This window comes from Prionailurus viverrinus, chromosome A2 (genome assembly GCF_022837055.1).
Source record: "Prionailurus viverrinus isolate Anna chromosome A2, UM_Priviv_1.0, whole genome shotgun sequence".
NCBI lineage: Eukaryota > Metazoa > Chordata > Mammalia > Carnivora > Felidae > Prionailurus > Prionailurus viverrinus.
The window spans coordinates 156858842-156878863 of record NC_062562.1 but is presented as its reverse complement, the minus strand read 5'-3'; the positions used below and the strand labels follow the sequence as shown (position 1 = coordinate 156878863).

General features: G+C 41.3%; 1 protein-coding gene across 7 annotated transcripts in view; it reads right to left on the bottom strand.

Moving 5' to 3' along the window:
- The window catches only part of MGAM (maltase-glucoamylase), a 224283-nt gene that overhangs the window by 68883 nt on the left and 135378 nt on the right, over positions 1 to 20022 (bottom strand). For all 7 annotated transcript variants that reach the window (XR_007146932.1, XR_007146931.1, XM_047833086.1 and 4 more), the window contains 12 exons: positions 15400 to 15520; positions 14074 to 14183; positions 13369 to 13520; positions 12608 to 12779; positions 10308 to 10407; positions 8070 to 8182; positions 7416 to 7541; positions 5989 to 6120; positions 5714 to 5830; positions 3916 to 4029; positions 2749 to 2833; positions 911 to 1028 (listed from right to left, as the gene is read on the bottom strand). Coding sequence is in view for 5 of the 7 variants with exons in the window: in XM_047833086.1 (XP_047689042.1) it covers positions 911 to 1028; positions 2749 to 2833; positions 3916 to 4029; positions 5714 to 5830; positions 5989 to 6120; positions 7416 to 7541; positions 8070 to 8182; positions 10308 to 10407; positions 12608 to 12779; positions 13369 to 13520; positions 14074 to 14183; positions 15400 to 15520 (1460 nt within the window). In the remaining 2 variants the exon portion in view is untranslated. The remainder of the gene's footprint in view (positions 1 to 910; positions 1029 to 2748; positions 2834 to 3915; positions 4030 to 5713; positions 5831 to 5988; positions 6121 to 7415; positions 7542 to 8069; positions 8183 to 10307; positions 10408 to 12607; positions 12780 to 13368; positions 13521 to 14073; positions 14184 to 15399; positions 15521 to 20022) is intronic.

The window sequence follows — 20022 nt, the reverse complement described above, 5'->3', positions numbered from 1 at the left end:
TATTAAATCCATAATGCCCAAGATTTTTAAAAGCAGCCTTGAAAAGGCTAGTAACTAGAGGTATACAATTTTTATGGAACAAAGGTGAAATCTAACTTTACATAGATGTATGTCCATGGATCTTTCACACTGTGTGATTTTAAACATACACAAAAATGAATTTATGAACAGCCTTTTAGAACTTAAACTCTTTTAAAGTAGAAACACTTCACTTGTAATTTTGTAGTATAAAGACATTTTAAATGTATAGATGCATGTGTGTACTTTTATAAGTAACTATAAATATATATCATCTATATTTTAGAAGTCTATGCATATATTAAAAACTCACTCTATAATATTTTAAACATCTTTCAAGAAGGCTAAACTTATGCTATGACTTTGCTAATGACTGAATGTGGTTTCAGTCTGGCTTCCTGCTGCCATAGCTACAGTAAGTGCAGTCACTTCTGAGGACATTTCCCTCACTGTAGAATTTGAGTCTATACACAAAGGTGGACACAGCAATGTATAAGGATGCTAAGCCAGTATCTAAAGCCCTGAGGCACATCCCCTCCTGTCTATACAGTGTGGCACAGAGGAAGATAGATGGACCTTGGACTCATGCAAAACTGAGTTTAAATTTTGCTTTTACAATGTATCAACTCTTTGCCCTTGGTCAAGTTACCTCTCTTTATTTCTTCCAACCACCCATTCATTCATTTATTTATTCATCCATTCTCTCATTTTATACATTCCACAAATATTTATCAGATTTCTTCTTCCCTATGGGCCAGGTGGTTTCTCCATTCATTCAGTATTAATAACCATATTTATCTTTCAGAGTTTTTAAAAACAACACCCTGGCAGCTGGCATGTAACAAGATCAATAATTTCATGGTGTATTGAGTCGTAGCAACAGGGGCCTTACTGTGTGGTGGCAATCGCCATGGAGTAGCCGTACAGATTGTGGACATCGTACTGCTTGCCCCAGTGTTGCACTGCATCCATGCAGAGGCTCCTGCAGAACAGGTACCCATCCAGGATTCCTGGGGCAAAAGAGGGAGCAGTCAATGAGAGCCTGAGATGCACGTTCCCTGCTCCTTGACTACTGCAGAACCTGAAACCGTGGCACTCTGGGCGGGGCTTATTGTGGCCATCCTGTAAATGATCACACCGCTTCCTCACTACCAGAGGGTTATACATTTGCAGTAGTTTCTCTGATATATAAATAAATTGTGCCGACCCATGCACATTCTTCCACCCCGGGTGCTCATGTGACTACAGGCAGGCATCTGGAAGCCAGAGGATTCAATTAGATTTGAGACTGAATCTGAATTCTTCAAACCGAGCCAAATTATGTGGTTCGAGAACAGAAATATTGGATGAAAGAGTAAATTCATTGTTCACCCCTTGTCTTCAGACATGATAGTATAAAGGCTGACTCCCCAATCTCTTTCATGCACCCATTCTTTTCTGCTCCCATGTACCATTCTGACTCTGATCCAAATTACCTTTGCATCTTAACTACTGCAATGGTTTCTTAATAGCTTATTTACTTCCGATCGACTGATTTTCTAATTCATACTCATACTAATGTCAGATTAATATTTCCAAAACCATTTGATTATCATATTTCCCTTAGACTAAAACATAAATAGTTTCTGTCACCAAAAGAATGAAGTGCTAACTCTGTAGCTCCCCCACCCAAGTTCCTGGCCCATCTGCCCCAATTTCCTATTTTTTTTTCTTTTTCTTTTTCTTTTACTTTTTTCTTTTTTTCAAAGAGAGAGAGAGAGAAAGAGAGAGCTGGGGAGGGGCAAAGAGAGAGGGGGAGAGAGAATCTTAAGCAGACTCTACACCCAGCTCAGAACTTGATCTCATGACAATGAGATCACAACCTAAGCCGAAATCAAGAGTCAGTCACTCAACCGACTGAGTCACCCAGATACCCCCATTTTCCCATTTTCTTACCAGATTGGAAGTATTCCTAAGACACTATAATGCTAGTGTCTTCCCTTTAAGTCATTCTTATTTAAGTCATTTAAATAAGTCATTTAAATAATGCTAAATAAGTCATTTAAGTCATTAAATATTTAAGTCATTAAAATAAGTCATTTAAATAATGCTAGTGTCTTCCCTTTAAGTCATTCTTCCCTTAATCAAGATGAAATGTGTCTGTGAGCCTCTAGCTTTCTTCAAACTATGATAAATGCCATAATTCTGGGGCCATACCCTGAGCGATGGTGTTGTTCAAAGTTCCATCAGAGCTCACCAGCATCATATTCACTGACTCTGACTTTGACCTTCAAGGCCATGGGTTCTGGCTTTTTTTCATCCTTATGGTTCATGTCTGTTCTTCACACTCTTGAAGTCACCAAGCTTCACTGTCATCCACAGACCAAGCCCGGTTACCAGGTCTCTCTCTGCTAAGTCCTGATGACCTTCGGGCGTATGCACTCGAGAGCAACACAAACTAACCACTAGCCTCTGGCTTCTGCACTGTATCTTCTCTTGACCTTCCCCTAGAAACAGCTCAGACTGTAGGTGGAAAGACTAGATGGTCCCCTTCAAATTTATACCTTATTTAGGAAAGCATGGAGTGCTTCAATTTTTCTTTCCTAATTTCCTGTATATATTACCCACATTAGCCCCTGCCTATGCAGATTTATGTCCAAACTCCCTTTCCAGGATGTTTATATCTATCCTTATGAATTAAAAATGCCAACTATGCATCGCCACTTTAATCACACTACCACCAAGACTTACTGGGAGTGAATGGGGGGTAATTTAGGTTGCTCGTGGAACATCCTGAAACAGAACCATCAACGAAGTTGGAAACTTCATTCATATCCTACAAAACAAAGAACAAAACTACCACTAAGGAAAAGTAACTATGTTGTACTGATGTTTGCCTTCCCCTTTTTTTGAGGATTCAGAGAAATGATTCCAGATATTTTGTCTTTGAAGAGGTTCTTATGCACATGGAGGGACATAGATGATCCTGTCTTCTCTACCCATTGAAGGCTTCACAGAGAAGGTTCTCAACATCCCTTCAAAATGCTGTATGTCTATAATTACAAAAAAATTTGAAAAATTTCCAAAAACATTAGGCAAAAAAAGATTTCAATTTATATGATTCCATATATATCAACTTACACATTCTCTATATATCCAAATATAGTTACAAATGCACACACATATCAATACGCACACACACACACACACACACACACACAAATAAATACCTATTTGGAGACAGTGAGGGGGCGAGCCTGTGCCAACAGATGGGCAAGTGAGCGGTCCGGGAAGACACACACCAAAATGTCGATGATAGATATCTTTGGCTGACAACATCTTAGAGGGTTTGTGCTGTCATCTTTTTAGCATTCTGTATTGTTAGAATTTTCTACATTTCTCTTATAAATAGAAAAAAGTTTAGCTCTAGAGCTCCCCCAGTTTTGCTGAACATCTGCTGCTTTGCGTTTGGTTTCCTTTGGTATTATGCATGACATTTGTCCTTACCACAGCCATAGTTTGGTCATGCACCTGGGTACCTTGGTTCTGGCTAATTTGTCCAACATGTCCAAATGAAAGAGCCCCGAACTGGCAATCAAACAATCTGTGTACTTTGTGACAACGTAAGGCATCTATGACCTATTTTTACTTCATTCAGCTCATTCCTTTTTAAAAGAAGAGCTGGATTCAGAAAATAAAAAACAGATTTCTGAGTTTACTTCCAGATATAATGATCTGATTTAGGTCCTAAGCTACATGTTTTGGTAAGATTATTTACATACTAGGATTGGGAATATTAGAATTATTGCCATATGTGCTTTCCTTTCTTCCTATTCCCAGTATGTTCCTTGACTCAATGATATAGATACATGCCGTGTGAACATTAGTCACCAAATATTCAAAATATTAAGAACTCACAATCCAGATTCCGTCAAACTCCACTTGCTTGTAGAAAAGCTCAAATTCCTTTGCCCACCAAACAGCACAGTTGGGGTTGGTATAATCAGGAAACACAGTTTTTCCAGGCCAGACCTAGAGGAGAAAAAGAAAAACATTGATCAGAGTCAATTAAATGAATATAGAGTAAAATAGAGCACTTTGCAGAGATTCCTAAAGTGGTCATGGCAATCACGGTGTCCAGGTACAGATTCTTTCCAGTTAGGAACGTGAAGCACTCTGGATAGAGTAAACATCAGGAGGATGTGATTGGTCACTTGTGGAAAAACACATTTTAAAAAATGGTTAAGCCCTTGGGGCACCTCGGTGGCTCAGTCTGTTAAGTGTCTGACTTTGGCTCAGGTCATGATCTTGCAGTTTTTGGCTCAAGCCCCACATTGGGCTCTGTGCTGACAGCTCAGAGCCTGGATCCTGCTTCGGATTTTGTGTGTCTCTCTCTGTCCCTCCCCCACTCACACACTCTCAGTCTCTCTCAAAAATAAATAAGAATTTAAAAATTATAATTAAATAAATAGATAAATAATAAAAAAAAATGGTTAAAACCTAAATGATTGAATCCATGGACCCAGCATCATCTATCTCATTAATCTTCACCTCTGACCTCTGCTTCACAGTTCCCACTCACTTTGTCTAGGCCCAGGCCCAGGATGGTAAATGTGGGAGAGTCCCATTGAAATGTCAACTGAGCTGTTACAAGTTGTGGGTTTGCAGCATCAGTTCCTCTTCTGTATTCCCTGCTATCTGCTTTCTCTCTGACACAGGGTCAACAGAAGCAGTAGAAGAGAACCAGCAGGAAAAACAAAAACAAAAACAAAGTGACCCAGCAGAGGGGCACCTGGGTGGCTCAGTGGTTGAGCATCCAACTCTTGATTTCGGCCCAGGTCATGATCCCAGAGTCATGATCTATGCATCAGGCTCCACACTGAGTGTGATACCTGTTCAAGATTCTTTCTCTCGGGAGGGGGGTGGGGGAGGGAGGTGATCCTGGGTGGCTTAGTTAGTTGAGCATCTGACTCCTGATTTTGGTTCAGGTCATGATTTCACAGTTTGTGTGTGTAAGCCCTCTATTGGGCTCCATGCTGGCAGCAAGAAGCCTGCCTGGGATTCTTTCTCTCCCTGTCTCTGCCTCTCCCCTGCTCATGTGCTCGCTCGCTCTCTCTCTCTCTCTCTCTCTCTCTCTCAAAATAAATAAACTTTAGAATAATTGAAAAAAAAAGATTCTCTCTCTCCCATGCTCTCACTCACATTCTCTCTCTAAAATAAAAAAATAAAAAAAAAGAATTGAACCAACAGATAACACCCTTGTGAAAACATGGACGAGTAAAAGTTTGAGGCAGAGGTAGTCAAACTGGTGAAATACTACAAAGACACAAAGTGAAATGAAATGGTTCCATTGGATCTGGCAGTTAGGAGGTATGTGGTGGTATCCATCAGGGCAGCACCAGTGACATGGAGGGGAGGACAGCCACCTACAGTCAGCTGGAGAGGGAAGGGGCGTGAGGTTGAGGACAGGGTATTCAGTGTGCAGGCTATTGTTTAAAGGGACTTGGCTGTGAGGGGAATGCATGAGTGAGATGGCTGGTAGGTGTCTGGGGATGAGACGACAGGGGCAAGTTTATCCCCACCATGTGTATAAGGCATCTGAAAATGTCCAACAAGACAATTACACACACACACACACACACACACACACACACACACACACACACTGCCACAGCCCCTGTGCCAGCACCAGCCCCCATCTCCCCCATTCAATTACCTCCCCAATGAGCGGAGTCACCCCATCTGAAACATTCACCCATATCTTCGCATCTGAACCCCTGTCATACGGGCCATAGGGGTTGCTTGGGGAAGAGTTGTTGGAGATGGCTGGATCCTAAGAAGAGGAAAAATACAATGAAGGACCCAGCTTCAAGCTTGAGGCACAGAAAGGAGGTTGGGAATTGGGGTGGGGGGGGGGGTGGAGAGGGAGGTGGATGTAACGACAAGGAAGAGCAAGCACCTGACCTGGAGGACAAAGAGGGCGGCACGTACCACAATGATGACCAATTTCTGTCCATTATTGTGTAACTCCTTAACAAACTCAGGGAAGCCTTTAAAATTTACTGGGTCATAAGTGAAGTCCTTCCTCTCATCCATATAATCAATATCAGCATGCTGAACATCCTGAAAGAATACACAAAGTCCACAACCTTGTGCTCAGGAATTTCCCTGTTCGAATGACTCAGTCCCATTATCATTGTTATTATCCACAATACACACTGATTCTGTGCTGTGCCCTGCACAGGGTTCTGGATCGGTCCCTGGCATCTAGGTGCTTTTCCTCCAATAGTAATTTCAAAAACAGAGGACCCATTGTTTTCCCTAAGACCTGACTCCCACCCCTGGAATCAGGTTAACTGCATCATCTGACCTTGCTGCCTGGCCCTCTGGCCTTAAAAGCCATTCTAACAAACAAGCCACAACAATTACAACAAATCACTAAGGCTATCAAAAACATATCCATACCTAAATCCTACGCCATCCACAAGACAAGGGGGAAGAAGGGGCTGTCTGCCTCATGTCTCCCACATTGTACTGCCCCACATTTTGTTTCATTGCTTCTCTTGTAATTCAAGTTTTCTTTGGCACTTATTTTTTCCTAATTTGGCCTGTATGAAAATAGTGGAGCCCAGAATGAAATGGACTCTTGCTCTAGGACGTATGTATCTGGGGTTGGGGAGAGAGGAGTGTTATTCCAGACACTGCTGGGTTTTTCCCATTGCAAAACCTCACTCTTGAAAAACCCCACTCTCCATGATATACCAGATACATTCAGATGTGACCACCCAAAATATAAAAATATGCTATTATCATGTGTATGTACTATGCACTTTTGCTCACTTAAACTAGGGAAAGAAATCCTTTGAGAATTCAAATAAAAACGCATTCTATAAATGTAGTCAATAGGGTAAGCATAAGACAGTTTTGCTAATAAAATGTTATACGAAAAACAGAGACTGGGGTGCCTGGGTGGCTCAGTGGGTTGAGCATCTGACTTCGGCTCAGGTCACGATCTCCTGGTTTGTGAGTTCAAGCCCCCCACATCAGGCTCTGTGCTGACAGCTCGGAGCCTGGAGCCTGCTTCAGATTCTGTGTCTCCCTCTCTCTCTCCCCCTCCCCAGCTTGCACTCTCTCCCTCTCTCAAATATAAATAAACATCAAAAAAAATTTTTTAAAGAAAAACAGAGACAAACATATTGCCTCCTAACTCCAAAATTGTGGTCTCTACTATTTCCTACTAAAAAGAACTAGTTCCTTAAAGGAATGGCTAGCCCAACAAAATGTCCAGCCTTCTGAATATATAAAAATCTTTGTATTGTATATTTTAAAAAAAATTCAGGGGGAGACAGTATAAACAGTTTTGTTTATTCCCCAAGGGAATTCCTTTATTACTGGAAGATGTTTAAAGCCTTACTTACATAAGGGAGCTGTGCGGCACGGTTTCTCTCCACGACTTCTCTCATGCTCTGTAGGGTTCCATAATCATACCGACTGAGATGAAATCCAAGTGCCCAGTATGAGGGAAGGGCTGGCCGTCCAATGAGCTGATAGAAGTATGTGAAATAAAAGTTAGCAAATACTTTATTTTTTAAAAGTTTTATTTATTTTGAGAGAGAGAGACAGCAAGTACAGGAAAAAGAGAGGGGCAGCAAGAGAGGGAGAGAGAGAATCCCAAGAGTCTTCATGCCTAGTGGGGAGCCCAATGCCCAGCTCAATCTCACCACCATGAGATCATGACCTGAGCCAAGATCAAGAGTCAGGTGCTTAACTGACTGAGCCACCCAGGCACCCCACAGATACTCTATTTTAAACAAAACTTTATAAGCATTGATTGGGTGGCATAAGACGTATTCCATTTCCCAAGATACCATTTCCTAATGTTAGAATATTAGTCTATTTTCCTAGCCCCTTTTATAAATCATTGAAGGTAGGGTCAATTTGTAGTTGCAGATTTACAGCAGTGACTTATATTAGCAGATTTTTTGTGACTCGTGCCTGCTTATTAAATTTACTTTTATTTGTACTATTTAGGATTTATTTCCTCAGTCATAATCATGATATGACAAGTTTACCTCTACATATTCTTGAACAACTTGCTCTGGAGTGTTTCCCAAAAACACATAGAAGTCAAGGATGCCTCCGATGGTGCGGTAAGTGACAGCTGGGGCGGGCTGGAGGGTAACCTCTTGCAAGATTAAAAGCGAAAAAAATAAATATTAGAATTTACTCTAGTTTTAATTACAAAGTTTTAGACTGCAGGATCCTCAATCATCTGAATATTAATAAAGTGAATCCAGTGCCTCAAATTTTGTATACAAAGAGGCACATTTCTGCTGATCGAGTCTGCCCTCACAGCACGGGAAAGGCAACGCATTTGTTCTGAGAACAGATCTCAATAATTGGTGATTAGAGTGTCTTCACTCCTTATGTCAGGACTCAGGCTTTCATGAAAAAGCAATCAATTTCTTGAAGGGGTCCAGATAAGCCACTGTAGCACAGAAGTTATTTCAAGCTGAAAACATTTGAGTTTCCGAAATCTCTTATCAACCAAAAAGCAGGGCTTCCAGAATAACTCGCTTGTCATAAATTCCCACCCCTGGAGAGACAAAACTTTGGCACCTCACCCAAGCAGACATCGTCACAAGAATATTCTATCTTCCCACTAAGGGCTCATTATCTTTCCAAAAAGTCCTTTGGTTTTTCATAAGTGTCCTTTCTTCCCCTCCCATTTATGTATCAGGGTGGAATATAAGCCCCAAGTTCTAAACACCCCTCTGAGTTACTCTTGGCTGAGCATTCTTCTGTATTCCCATGTTGCACATGTAAATAAACTGTCTTTTCTCTTGCTAGCCCATCTCTTGTCAGTTTGATTCACAGGCGCCCAAATACCACACTGATGAGGGCAAGAGGACAAGTTTTTCTTCTCTGACATTCACAGCTACAAAACACATTGCTCCCACCCCATGCCCCATCATCACTGCAGCTATGGAACCCAATTAGATACACTGAGGTACTAGCCTCAGTTAATCTCACATCAAGCAAAAGCCAAGTTAAAACAAAAAGTCAGAGATTATATTATAAATTCAAAATCCCTCTAAGCCCCAGTCACTGTTCTCAGAGGTGAAGTCTCCCCATAGCCTTGGTTTGCATTTAGGAATAAAAGAATAAAAACATTCAAGATCTACTGAAATGTGCTCTTCGGTCACAAGAATAACTCACATGGAATATCTAGGATCGTGGGACCTTTCCCTTTAAGCCTCACTCAACCTGTTTTCTGGTTCCTTTCAACACCCTGAAATAACTGTACAATTCCTGCACTAACTCAGTCTATTCTTAGACTATTAGGTATCTTAGAATCATGTTAGGTCACCTAGAGTGGGTCTCAAACAATCGTAGTAAAGGATCAGAGCTTTACTTTTTAATTTGCAATTCTTTGCAACCTGATGCTTTTGTTAAATAGCGTGAAAATTAACAGGAAAGGGTTCATGCATGCCCTTGGATGCTACAGCAATGTTTACTTTCCATTTCTAGACTCAGTTTGTGAATGAGCGGTGGGCCATGCTTTGAGCAGCTCTTATCCGGTCCATTGATTCAGTTGAGAAGAGGGTAGGGATCAATACCATCAACCCTGGAAAATTCTAACATATCTCCTCTTCCCATGTAGTGATTGATTCATGACCCCTGAGATCCACTGTTACTGGTACAAGCAGAAAAAAAAGTTGGGAACCAATGATCCAGTCTAAACCTTTAAAGACGGGGAAGCTAGCAGACTTCTTGGAGTCCTATGATGTTACAATGTGTTTTCTTAAACAAACTGATCTTACTGTGGATGACCTTGCCACTCCACTTCACCTTGCTATCTTTGTATTATCTAAATGAAATATTCACTGCTCAGTTGTAGCTCCCTGGTTAGGCCCTGCTACTGTCATCGTAGGCCCAGGGCAATTGGCTGTTTCCTACCAGAGTTTATATCAACCACTATACTGGATGGAAGTCTAAAGAAGGAAAAAGAACAAATTGGTAGAAACTGCCTCTGAGTAGATTATAGAATAATAGGCTTAGTTGTTCTAACTCTATAATAGAAAAATATTCCAAAAGAGGCAACCAGATTCAGGAAAATCATAAGCTAGGAGAGAAAGCCTTATTTGTGGCTACCATACAACAACCGGTAATGAAGTAGGGAAGAGACGATCAGAGAACATAGCCCCTGAGCTGTGGTTCAGCCATTCCTAAAGGGCTCCACTGCTCTTACCACAGGCCTGAAAATTGCTCTTATGCATTTTTTCATGAATATTCCCTTAGTTTTTTACCCATGGCATTGCTATTCATCAGAAACAGTCCAAAGGACAATCCGCTGGCATCTTCAAGACACAAGAAGAATGTCTGTGTGCCATACAAGTTAGTTCCATCCTGCAGAAAGAAAATGAAAAATAAAAAATTTACCATCTAACAATCTAAACCGCAAATGGCTGGAAATGACCTAAGAAATCAGTGTTAATCATGTGAGTAATTGACAGGGACCTCAAGGTCAAAGAAGAGACAAATCTTTTTTAAAAAACTTTGTTTTTTTAACGTTTATTTATTATTGAGAGACAGAGAGACACAGAGCGTGAGCAGAGGATGGGTAGAGACAGGGGGAGACACAGAATCTGAAGTAGGCTCCAGGCTCTGAGCTGTCAGCACAGAGCCTGACACGGGGCTCAAACTCACAACTACCCAGGCACCCCAACAAATAAATCTTTAATATATCAAGTTCAGGGGTGCTTGGGTGGCTCAGTCGGTTGAGCATTCCACTTCCACTCAGGTCATGATCTCACAGTCGCGAGTTCGAGTCCCACATTAGGCTCTGTGCTGACATCTCAGAGCCTGGATCCTGCTTCCAATTCTGTGTCTCCCACTCTCTCTGCCCCTCCCCACTCATGCTCTGTTTCTCTCTCACACACAAATAAAGATTAAAATAATAATAATAATAAAATAAAATATCAAGTCTACATTTAGTTGATGTCAGCCAAGTGAATTATAGTTCTTTTATTGAATGAGCCAGCTATGACCATTTACCTAGTAGAAATGTGAAAGCCTGTGATATCTGTTAAAATGTGGGAGAACAAGAATTTGGAAGCTGTAATTCAAAAGGTCTCTTCTGTCAAAGAGGCTTAACCTAACCACATCTGCAAAAGCTCCATCAAGCCTTAATACGAATCAAACATCTTTCTAACGTGCAACTAGATCGAGCTCTACTCAAGATAACTGGTCTTCCAGTCTTCAGAACAGTAGACTTGAGAACTTAAGCTGATTTTCTAAGACTTTAGAACAGTAGTTCTCAACCTGGGCTGCATCCTAGCCCAGTGAAAACAGAGTTACTGTGGGTGGAGAGTTTGTTAAATGTCTCCAGGTGATTCCAATGTGTAGTCATGCTTGAAATCACTGCTCTAGAAAAGCAGTTCTCAAAACTTGGTGTGCATAGAAATTACATTGGGGGCACCTGGGTGGCTCAGTCAGTTAAGTGTCCAACTTTTGTTCAGGTCATGATCTCGTGGTTTGTGAGTTTGAGCCCTGCATTGGGCTCTGTGCTGACGCTCAGAGCCTGGAGCCTGCTTTGGATTCTATGCCTCTCTCTTTCTCTCTCTCTCTGCCCCTCCCCACCTTGTGCTCTTTCTCTCTCTCTCAAAAATAAACATTAAAAAAATTGAAAGAAATTATATATGAAAGTTAAATGCAGTTTTTTGTTTGTTTTTTGTTTTTTAGAGAGAGGTAGAGAGAGTGCACATGCAGGAGCGGGGAGGGGGAAGAGGGAGAGAGGAAGAAAGAGAATCCAAAGCAGGCTCCACACTCAGCACAGAGACCAACACAGGGCTCGATCCCATGACTCTGGGGTCATGACCTGAGCCTAAATCAAGAGTCAGATGCTCAACCAACTGAGCCACCCAGTTACGCCTAAATGCAGATTCTAATTCAATAGATGGAAGAGGGAGCTTAGAGCCCACATTTCTCACATGGTGATGCCCATTTGAGTAGCAAGGATCTAAGGGTCTTCATCAGATAACCATCACCAGTCATTCACAGATGGATGAGCTGCTCTGACTCATCACCTTTTCTGTCCTTCTGATAGGCATGTGGTAGAACAAGGGCATGGGCTTTCCATTAGACAGGCCAGGGATGAGATCCTATTTTTGTTACTTCAAACTTTTTTTTAAACATTGGGCTATTTCTGAGCCTCAGTTTCTCACCTGTTAAATGGAATAAATTAGACGTATGTTTTTAGAGTTCTTTCGGTAAATAGAGATGCTATATAGCAAGAATCACTAAATCATTTCAATGATCTCCTTTATCCAGACTGTGCTAGAGACTCTGTATCTATAAATTCCTTTAATTCCTATCACAACCCTATGAGGGGAGTATATTCCCCCCATTTTATAGATGAGAAACTGAGGACCCGTACAGGTAACTTGCCCGGAATCACATAATTGGTGAGTGGCAGGCAGTGTCAAAATGCAAACCTCAACAGCCTCACCCCAGAGTCTCACTCAACTATCATCCTACACTGCTAGCAGTGACTGTCAAGGATGAGTCTATGACCTTCAGTGCAGAGGGGGCCATCCTGAGAGCTTACCCCATTGGGGACTGTGTCCCTGGCAAACATGGACCAGGTCTTCCAATTCATGTCATGCCGGTACTGTCGGTGCACATGTTCTCCCAGACCATACACGTTAGGACTGGGCAGTCGGGCGGAGAACTGCAGGAACTGATCGGCAAACAGGAGGGGTCCGATGCTTGAGTCCAACCTAGACGTCGATGCAAAATGCAGGGACAGGTGGGCAAGTGGAGTGGAAAGGACACAGCCTCTTAGAAAAGTGTCCTCTATGTTTTGATGACTCAATATCCCCTATTTAACTGGCCCCATTTGCCCTTCTGTGATGTTTTCCCATAGATGCCAAGAGATCAGGACTTCTTTTTCCCTTAGACACCCTACTGCATGACCAAAATACTATTCTTACATTATAATATGTTCTGTAAATAGTTACTGGTGGACACATGGTCAGATGGATGGAGGAAAGGGGGAAATAAAGAGGAAAAACTGAGCACACAGCAGGAAAAATGGAAAAAAGGACACAGCCCAGTGCCTGGCCTATAATAAGTGTTTAGTAATAACCACAACAACAAGAAAAGAAGGGAGGAGGAGGAGGAAGAGGTGGAGGAAGGGGAGGAGAGAGGAAGGTGGACAAAAGTATACATTTGGAGACAGTCTGTTCACCAACAGTGGGCTCACAACCTTCAGGAATGTGAAATGCATGTACCTTTCTTCCTCAGGCTTGCAAACCTCCCTCCCCCTGTCCTTCCTACTCTGATCCCCAGAAGGTTTTCAAAACTTACAGGACACGATTATTGCTTCTTCTGATCACTTTGATGCTAAATGGCTGTTTGGAGACAACAACCTCATAGGTCAAAGGAGAAGCAGCATTTCCTTTGAATGGTTGCACATGTTCATGGGGCACTTCATACCTGTCCTTGCTCTGGTCGGTCAACTGGCCAGAGACATGAAGGAAAAGAAAGTCAAAATGGAAACTTCTCAGTATTTCCAAGATAGAAGCCTCCCTACCAATAGCAGTGCTCCCCAATGTCTATGCTCACAGGACTGAACTCAGGCACTGATCCAAATGGCATTATGTCTGAGGTAGATGTACCCATTATATTACCAAGTCAAATGGTTAACACTTGGGCAGAAGTTAGTCTTTTGGTAGAAATACACATTGTAAGTCTACAGAGAAGGACTATCTCTAGAGTTTGCACAGCTGTGATAATTCTTTCCTTTTTCCCTCCTGAATACACTTCACATGGTCTCAAGGACACATAAATGAAAGCCAAGTTTTACCAGTTGACTCTATAAAATATATTCAGGAGGCAGTCACACTGAAGGAAGGCAACAGATGCCTTCAACATATAGGTACTAGGTAAGAATAATGTCAGTAGAGAAAAAAACCTCCATGAGCAGCATTGCCTATTTTGTAGTAACTGTGGCCATCAGGTAGAGAACAAGAACATTTCAAAAAGATGTTTAAAGAATAAAGAAATCACAACCTTAAAGTGGAAACGGTTGGCTGTCTGGTATTCTGCTGTGAGAAGGACACTGTTGACATCATTTCCAAACAGGGATGGAGAAGGCAACCTGTCCAACTGGGCTGTGAATCCTAGTATGTAGAGGGGAAGAGGCTTACATAGCTGTCTGTGTAAACTAGCAAACAATAGCTAATACAAATTAAGCTTTATGTGAAACGGACTGTCAGTCTTTTTTTCTTAAAAAAGGGAAAAGATAGATATACACCTGTCATACACACATATTACCTTGGGCCAGATTGTGAATCTGGGTACTGTCACCTCCCTCTAAAACTCATGCCTCTCTTACAAAATCTGCTTGAAATCTCCCATGCAAAGGCCTAATTCTCTTTCAATCAGTCCATCAGCCATTCTGTGTTAATCATATACCCTTTGCACACTTGGCCTTCAATTTGTATGTATATACTCTGTTCATTCTCAGTTATTCTCATGTTACATTACAGGTGATCATATACACTGATGCCATGTCCCAGGTTCTGTGATAAGGCAGGTGATAACTGAGACCTTATTAGTAAAGGCCATCAGGCCAAGAGCCTTGGAGGGGCAACGTGCCCCTTCCTTTATGCTAAGAGCCTCCCCAAAGTAGTCACCTTCTGCTAACCTCCAGAATGTTCATTAGTATCCCTACATTTTAGGGTGGGAGAAAGAAGAGAAGGTGTTTAGTTCATAAATACTGACATTGACATAAAATGTATATGAAATTGGAATGGTTTCCATATCAGCAAAATCACGTTATATTAGAGTTGCAAGCAGTCTCAGAGGTTACTAAGTTCAAACCCCTCTCTTTAAAAGTTAGAAACTTGGGGGCGCCTGGGTGGCTTAGTCCATTAAGCGTCTGACTCTTGATTTTTGGCTCAGGTCACGATCTCGCAGTTCATGGTTTCAAGCCCTATGTCTGTCTCTGTACCGGCAGTGCGGAGCCTGCTTGGAATTCTCTCTCCCTCTCTCTGCCCCTTCCCACTCGTGCTGTCTCTGTCTCTAAACAAACAAACAAACTTTAAAAGTTAGAAACTTGGGGGCCAAAGAGCTCACAATGTTTGTACAAGGTTACCAAGGGACATAAAGGTAGAGCCAGGAATAGAACATGCCTTCTAACTCCCAAGATTGGATTTTTTTTTCTTGATGCCGAAAGAGATCGTCGCCCTTGCCTTAGAGCAGTGCCCACCTTCTGTCACCTGCAGTCGTGTGGCTGTGCAGGGTGATACTCTGCATGCCACTAAGGCTTTCCTTTGCTGCAAACAGAGCCAACGTCCAGAGGATCTGGAGCTCCTGCCTCATTGTCTGGCTTACCTGCATTTGTTTTTACAAGGTCACCCTCCATTTGATAACCATGGCTTTTAGAATAGTAGCACCAGGGCACACTTATAGTCCCCTGCGGTCTCCAGCAGCACCCACGCTGATCACATGTGGCCTAAAATAAGAGATTTGTCAAGTAATTTATAGAACATTATCACTTACAAATAAAATTTCAGCTTGTGGTATCATTAACCTCGTTTTACAATGATATTTAGAGACATTGTGCCATATCTCAGTCAATGCACACCTTGTACTCAAAGACTAATTTTTATGGCCAATGTCCTATCCTGCTAGTGTTATTATATAATGATATGGGGAATGCAATGCAGTCCCATGTCTGCCATCACAACAAAACTGATAAATTTATTTAAATATCCTAAACTACAATATAGGTATATCACCAGTAACCCAAAATGACAAACGAAGCTTCATTTATACTGGTTTTGTTTTTTCAGAAAAAGGACCTTGCTTTATTCAGAAGCTTTGAAATCAAATCAGTTTTCTCTGACTTTTAAACACATCTAGTGTGTGTGTGTGTGTGTGTGTGTGTGTGTGTGTGTGTGTGCGCGTGATGTATATGGATAGAAAGATACATAATAGATAGATAGATAGATAGATAGATAGATAGATAATCTCTCAACGTCCCCAAAGGTAGAAAGTAATTGTTCCTTGAAACCCAAATACAGTCTAATTTTTAGTTAAGAAAAGTGCCTGCCTTATACCACAATTAAAGACAGAATCCAGTGGAGACTAAAATGAATACAATCCCTTTCTCACTTCAACTAATTTATTTGAGAGAAGCAACCAAGTTAACTATAAACAAGTACAAAGAAACCTCTTCCTCTTGAGTGTGAACTAGACCTAGTGACTTGTAACTAATAGAATAACACAAAAATAATGGGATATTGCTTCTAATATTAGATTACAGAAAGATGTCTTGCTTGCTCTCTTTCCCTTGCTCTACTGGAGCCCTCACTCTGGGGAGGCGAGATGTATTGTGGATGGAACCACATGGGAAGGAACTAAGGGAGGTCTCTGGCCAATGGCCTGCTAGGAACTGAGGTTCTCATCCAGCAACACTGGAGGATCTCAATCCTGCCAACAATCACATGAATGAGTCTGAAAAGTATTATACCACAGCCCCAGCAGGCACCTTGATTGCAGTCTTCTAAAAGACTTTGAGCCAAAGGCACCCAGCCACATCAAAGCCAGATTTGTGACCATAAAAAAAATGTGAGAAAAGATTGTTTTTGTGTTAAGCCATTAAATTTTGGGATAATGTCACAAAGCAATAAATAACTAATACATCCCGCTACACAGATTTTACAGATGAGGAACCTCAGACAGACAGAGGTTCACAGAGGTGAACTGACCTGCCAAAGGTTACTTAGTTAGCTATTGAGAAGGCAAGGACCAAAACTTAGTTCTCTGGTATCCGTTGCCTTTTTCCTATACTCCGGGTTGAGTTTCTGTTAAGCACGTTGCCAGGAGGACATGGCCATGCTTTGTAAATGATAAGACAAAAAGCACTTGCTTAGATATATGAACAATTAGATCTAATCACATGCTAATTTCTACGCTAATTTTACTTTTGAGAGAAAGACAGAGCGTGGGGGAGGGGCAGAGAGAGGGAGACGGAGGGTCCGAAGCGAGCTCTGCGCTGACCACAGAGAGCCCAACTCAGCTTGAACCCATGAACCACGAGATCATAACCTTAGCAGAAGTTGGATGCTTAACCAACAGAGCCACCCAGGAGCCCCCATGCTTATTTTTATGTGGATACCAATTTAAGGAAGGGAAAACTGTCTATCTGCAGACAGTATGCGATGGGATCGGGTTTCACTGCAAACCCAACTTCCATCAATAGTTTTTGTTTTTTCCTTTCCAAGTCCACTCAGATGAAGCCTCGGTGCATCAGGAAAAGAGAAAGGTGCTGAAAAGGGCGTTAAACAGAGTGGTTTTTGCATGCTTCCCAGCGCTTAATAACGTCTTCATTGAACTGGAAAGGGTAAAGATCAAAGAATTGGCTGCAGTAGCCAGAAAAGTGAACAGTCTCTGTTGGCCAACTTGAAAACAGCAGTTCCTGCAGTGGAACCAAGCAGTCACGAGAAGCAGAAAGAGAAGCCTGATGCACATAAATAAGAAAGTAGAAAGGATGTGAAACCTAGGAAAATAGTTGTAAAGAGAAGCTATGAAAACTGATGATGTGAATAGGATTGAAAAACCCTAAAAAGAAGAATTAGATCAAAGACACGAACGTCCTTTAAGTTGGATGTGAGGATTTAAGTTTAAGAGGCACTGACAAAATAATAAAACACGTGTAACTTCCAATACAGAATTAAAAGCTCAGGGGAAAAAATCCTCGATGCAAAAACTAAGGAAAGAAAACATGCAGGTGGGGGATGGGGTGGGGAACAGGTAGGGAGCAGGACATAGAGAAACAGAACCAATGCAAAACACAAAATGAGACCTTAGGAAAAAATGGGTTAGGTCAAGTATCATGTGCTTTAAAAACTTAACTTAAAAGACAAAAACAGATTAAATTTACAGAAATAAATTCAGCGATGACTGCTTAGAAATCAATTCAGCTGAAATTCCACACCTAAAATTTAAGCTCACAAAAATACATAAAAGAGGCAGAAATAGGTTATGTGAGTAGGATGCTAACCAAAAGCTAGTGTCACTTTAGCAACACCTGACAAATAGGCCTCAAGTAAAATTGCACCATTAGGGAGACAGAGTCACTAAATAATGACAAAAGGCTCCAGGGAGATATGACATCACAAACTTGATATGCGCTGAAATTTTTTTCACATATTTACAGAACATATTTACAGAAAGGTTTTAAAGACTCTAACGAGGCAAAACTGAAGAAGATAGTACAAAATGGAATATTTTTAAAGAGCCTCCTCAGTTAATTAATGGACAACGTACACAAAAAAAGTAAAGATGTTTCCACTTATTTTGCTTTTTACATGATGGATATATACAGGCTCCTGCACCAACACAAAGAGAACTGAGGTTGACTCAGAGATGGTGAGAAACCAGATGCTGAGGACTGTTTAAGACCGGATCAAGCTCTGCTCTACCCAAGTCCTCACTGAGGTCTCCCCCAACCTCGATGTTTCTTAACAATTAAAAGAGTGAGCAAATGGAGCGCCCAGGTGGCTCCGTCAGTTAAGCATCTGACTCTGGCTCAGGTCATGATCTCACAGTTTGTGAGTTTGAGCCCCACATAGGGCTCTCTGCCGTCAGCACAGAGCTTGCACTTCAGGTCCTCTGCCCGCCCCCCCGCCCCTCCCCTCCTCAAAAATAAATAAACATAAAAAAGTAGTCTTTAGCCAAAGCATAAGAGACTGTTAAAAACTGAGAACAAACTGAGGGTTGATGGGGGGTGGGAGGGAGGAAAGGGTGGGTGATGGGTATTGAGGAGGGCACCTTTTAGGATGAGCATTGGGTGTTGTATGGAAACCAATTTGTCAATAAATTTCATAAAAAAAAAATTAAAAAAATAAAAAAATAAATAAATAAATAAATAAGAAAAAAAAAAAAGTAGTCTTTAAAAAAAAGCAAGAAAAGAAACAAAGAAGGAGATATTTTACACCTAAATGAGACATGAAAGAAAAAGGAAAACTAGGGCCCAGCTGTATCCATAAACACAAATGCAAAAGCCTAAAAGAAAAAGTACACACAGCATTAAAAACAGAACTTAGCAATATATTAAGTAATGACCAAGTAGTGTTCCTTCTAGAAAATCACAGATCTTTTGATATTAGAAAATCCACTTTTGTAATTCACCACAATAACTTATTAAAGAAAGTACACCTTATAGTCATTTACATTCACCAGCTCTTCATGATAAAATTCTTAGCAAACTGGAGTAAAAAGTAACTTCCCCAGTTGGATAATGGGTATCTATCAAAAAACTACAATAAGCATGTTACTAAATGGGAAAATGTCAGAAACGTTCCCGTTAAAAAAAAATATTAGGTGACTTCTAGAATTAAAAGTATATTGAAGGTCTCAACAACACAATAGGCCAAGAAAAAAAAGACACTTTGTAAGATGGAAAAGAAGAAAGCCAAGGGGCACCTGGGTGGCTCAGTCAGTTAAGCTCCCAACTTTGGCTCAAGTCATGATCTCATGGTTCATGGGTTCGAGCCCTACCTTGGGCTCTGTGCTGACAGCTCAGAGTCTGGCCTGCTTCGGATTCTGTGTCTCCCTCTCTCTCTCTTTCCCCATCCCCTGCTCATGCTCTGTCTCTGTCTCTCTCTCTCTCAAAAATAAACATAAAAGAATTTTAAAAAAAAGAATAAAGCCAAATTATCATGATTTCCAGACATAATACTGACTAGGTAGTATTTTTTTTTCCTCTGAGACTCACGGATGGGTCTCCTGGAGCTCATTCTCTCCCAAAATGTCTCCCAAGAGTACTCCATGTGGTTTCACAAATAGATTCATAGGATTCCCTCTCGTTATTGGGAGTGAGAAACAAGGGGGTCTACAACAAAGAATCATCTGAAGGGAAATCTACTATTAGTTCTTTATAAGTAACCCTGGGGGAGAGAAAGAGATAGGAGCGATAAAATGGTACAGCAATGACCTCAACACTGGAAG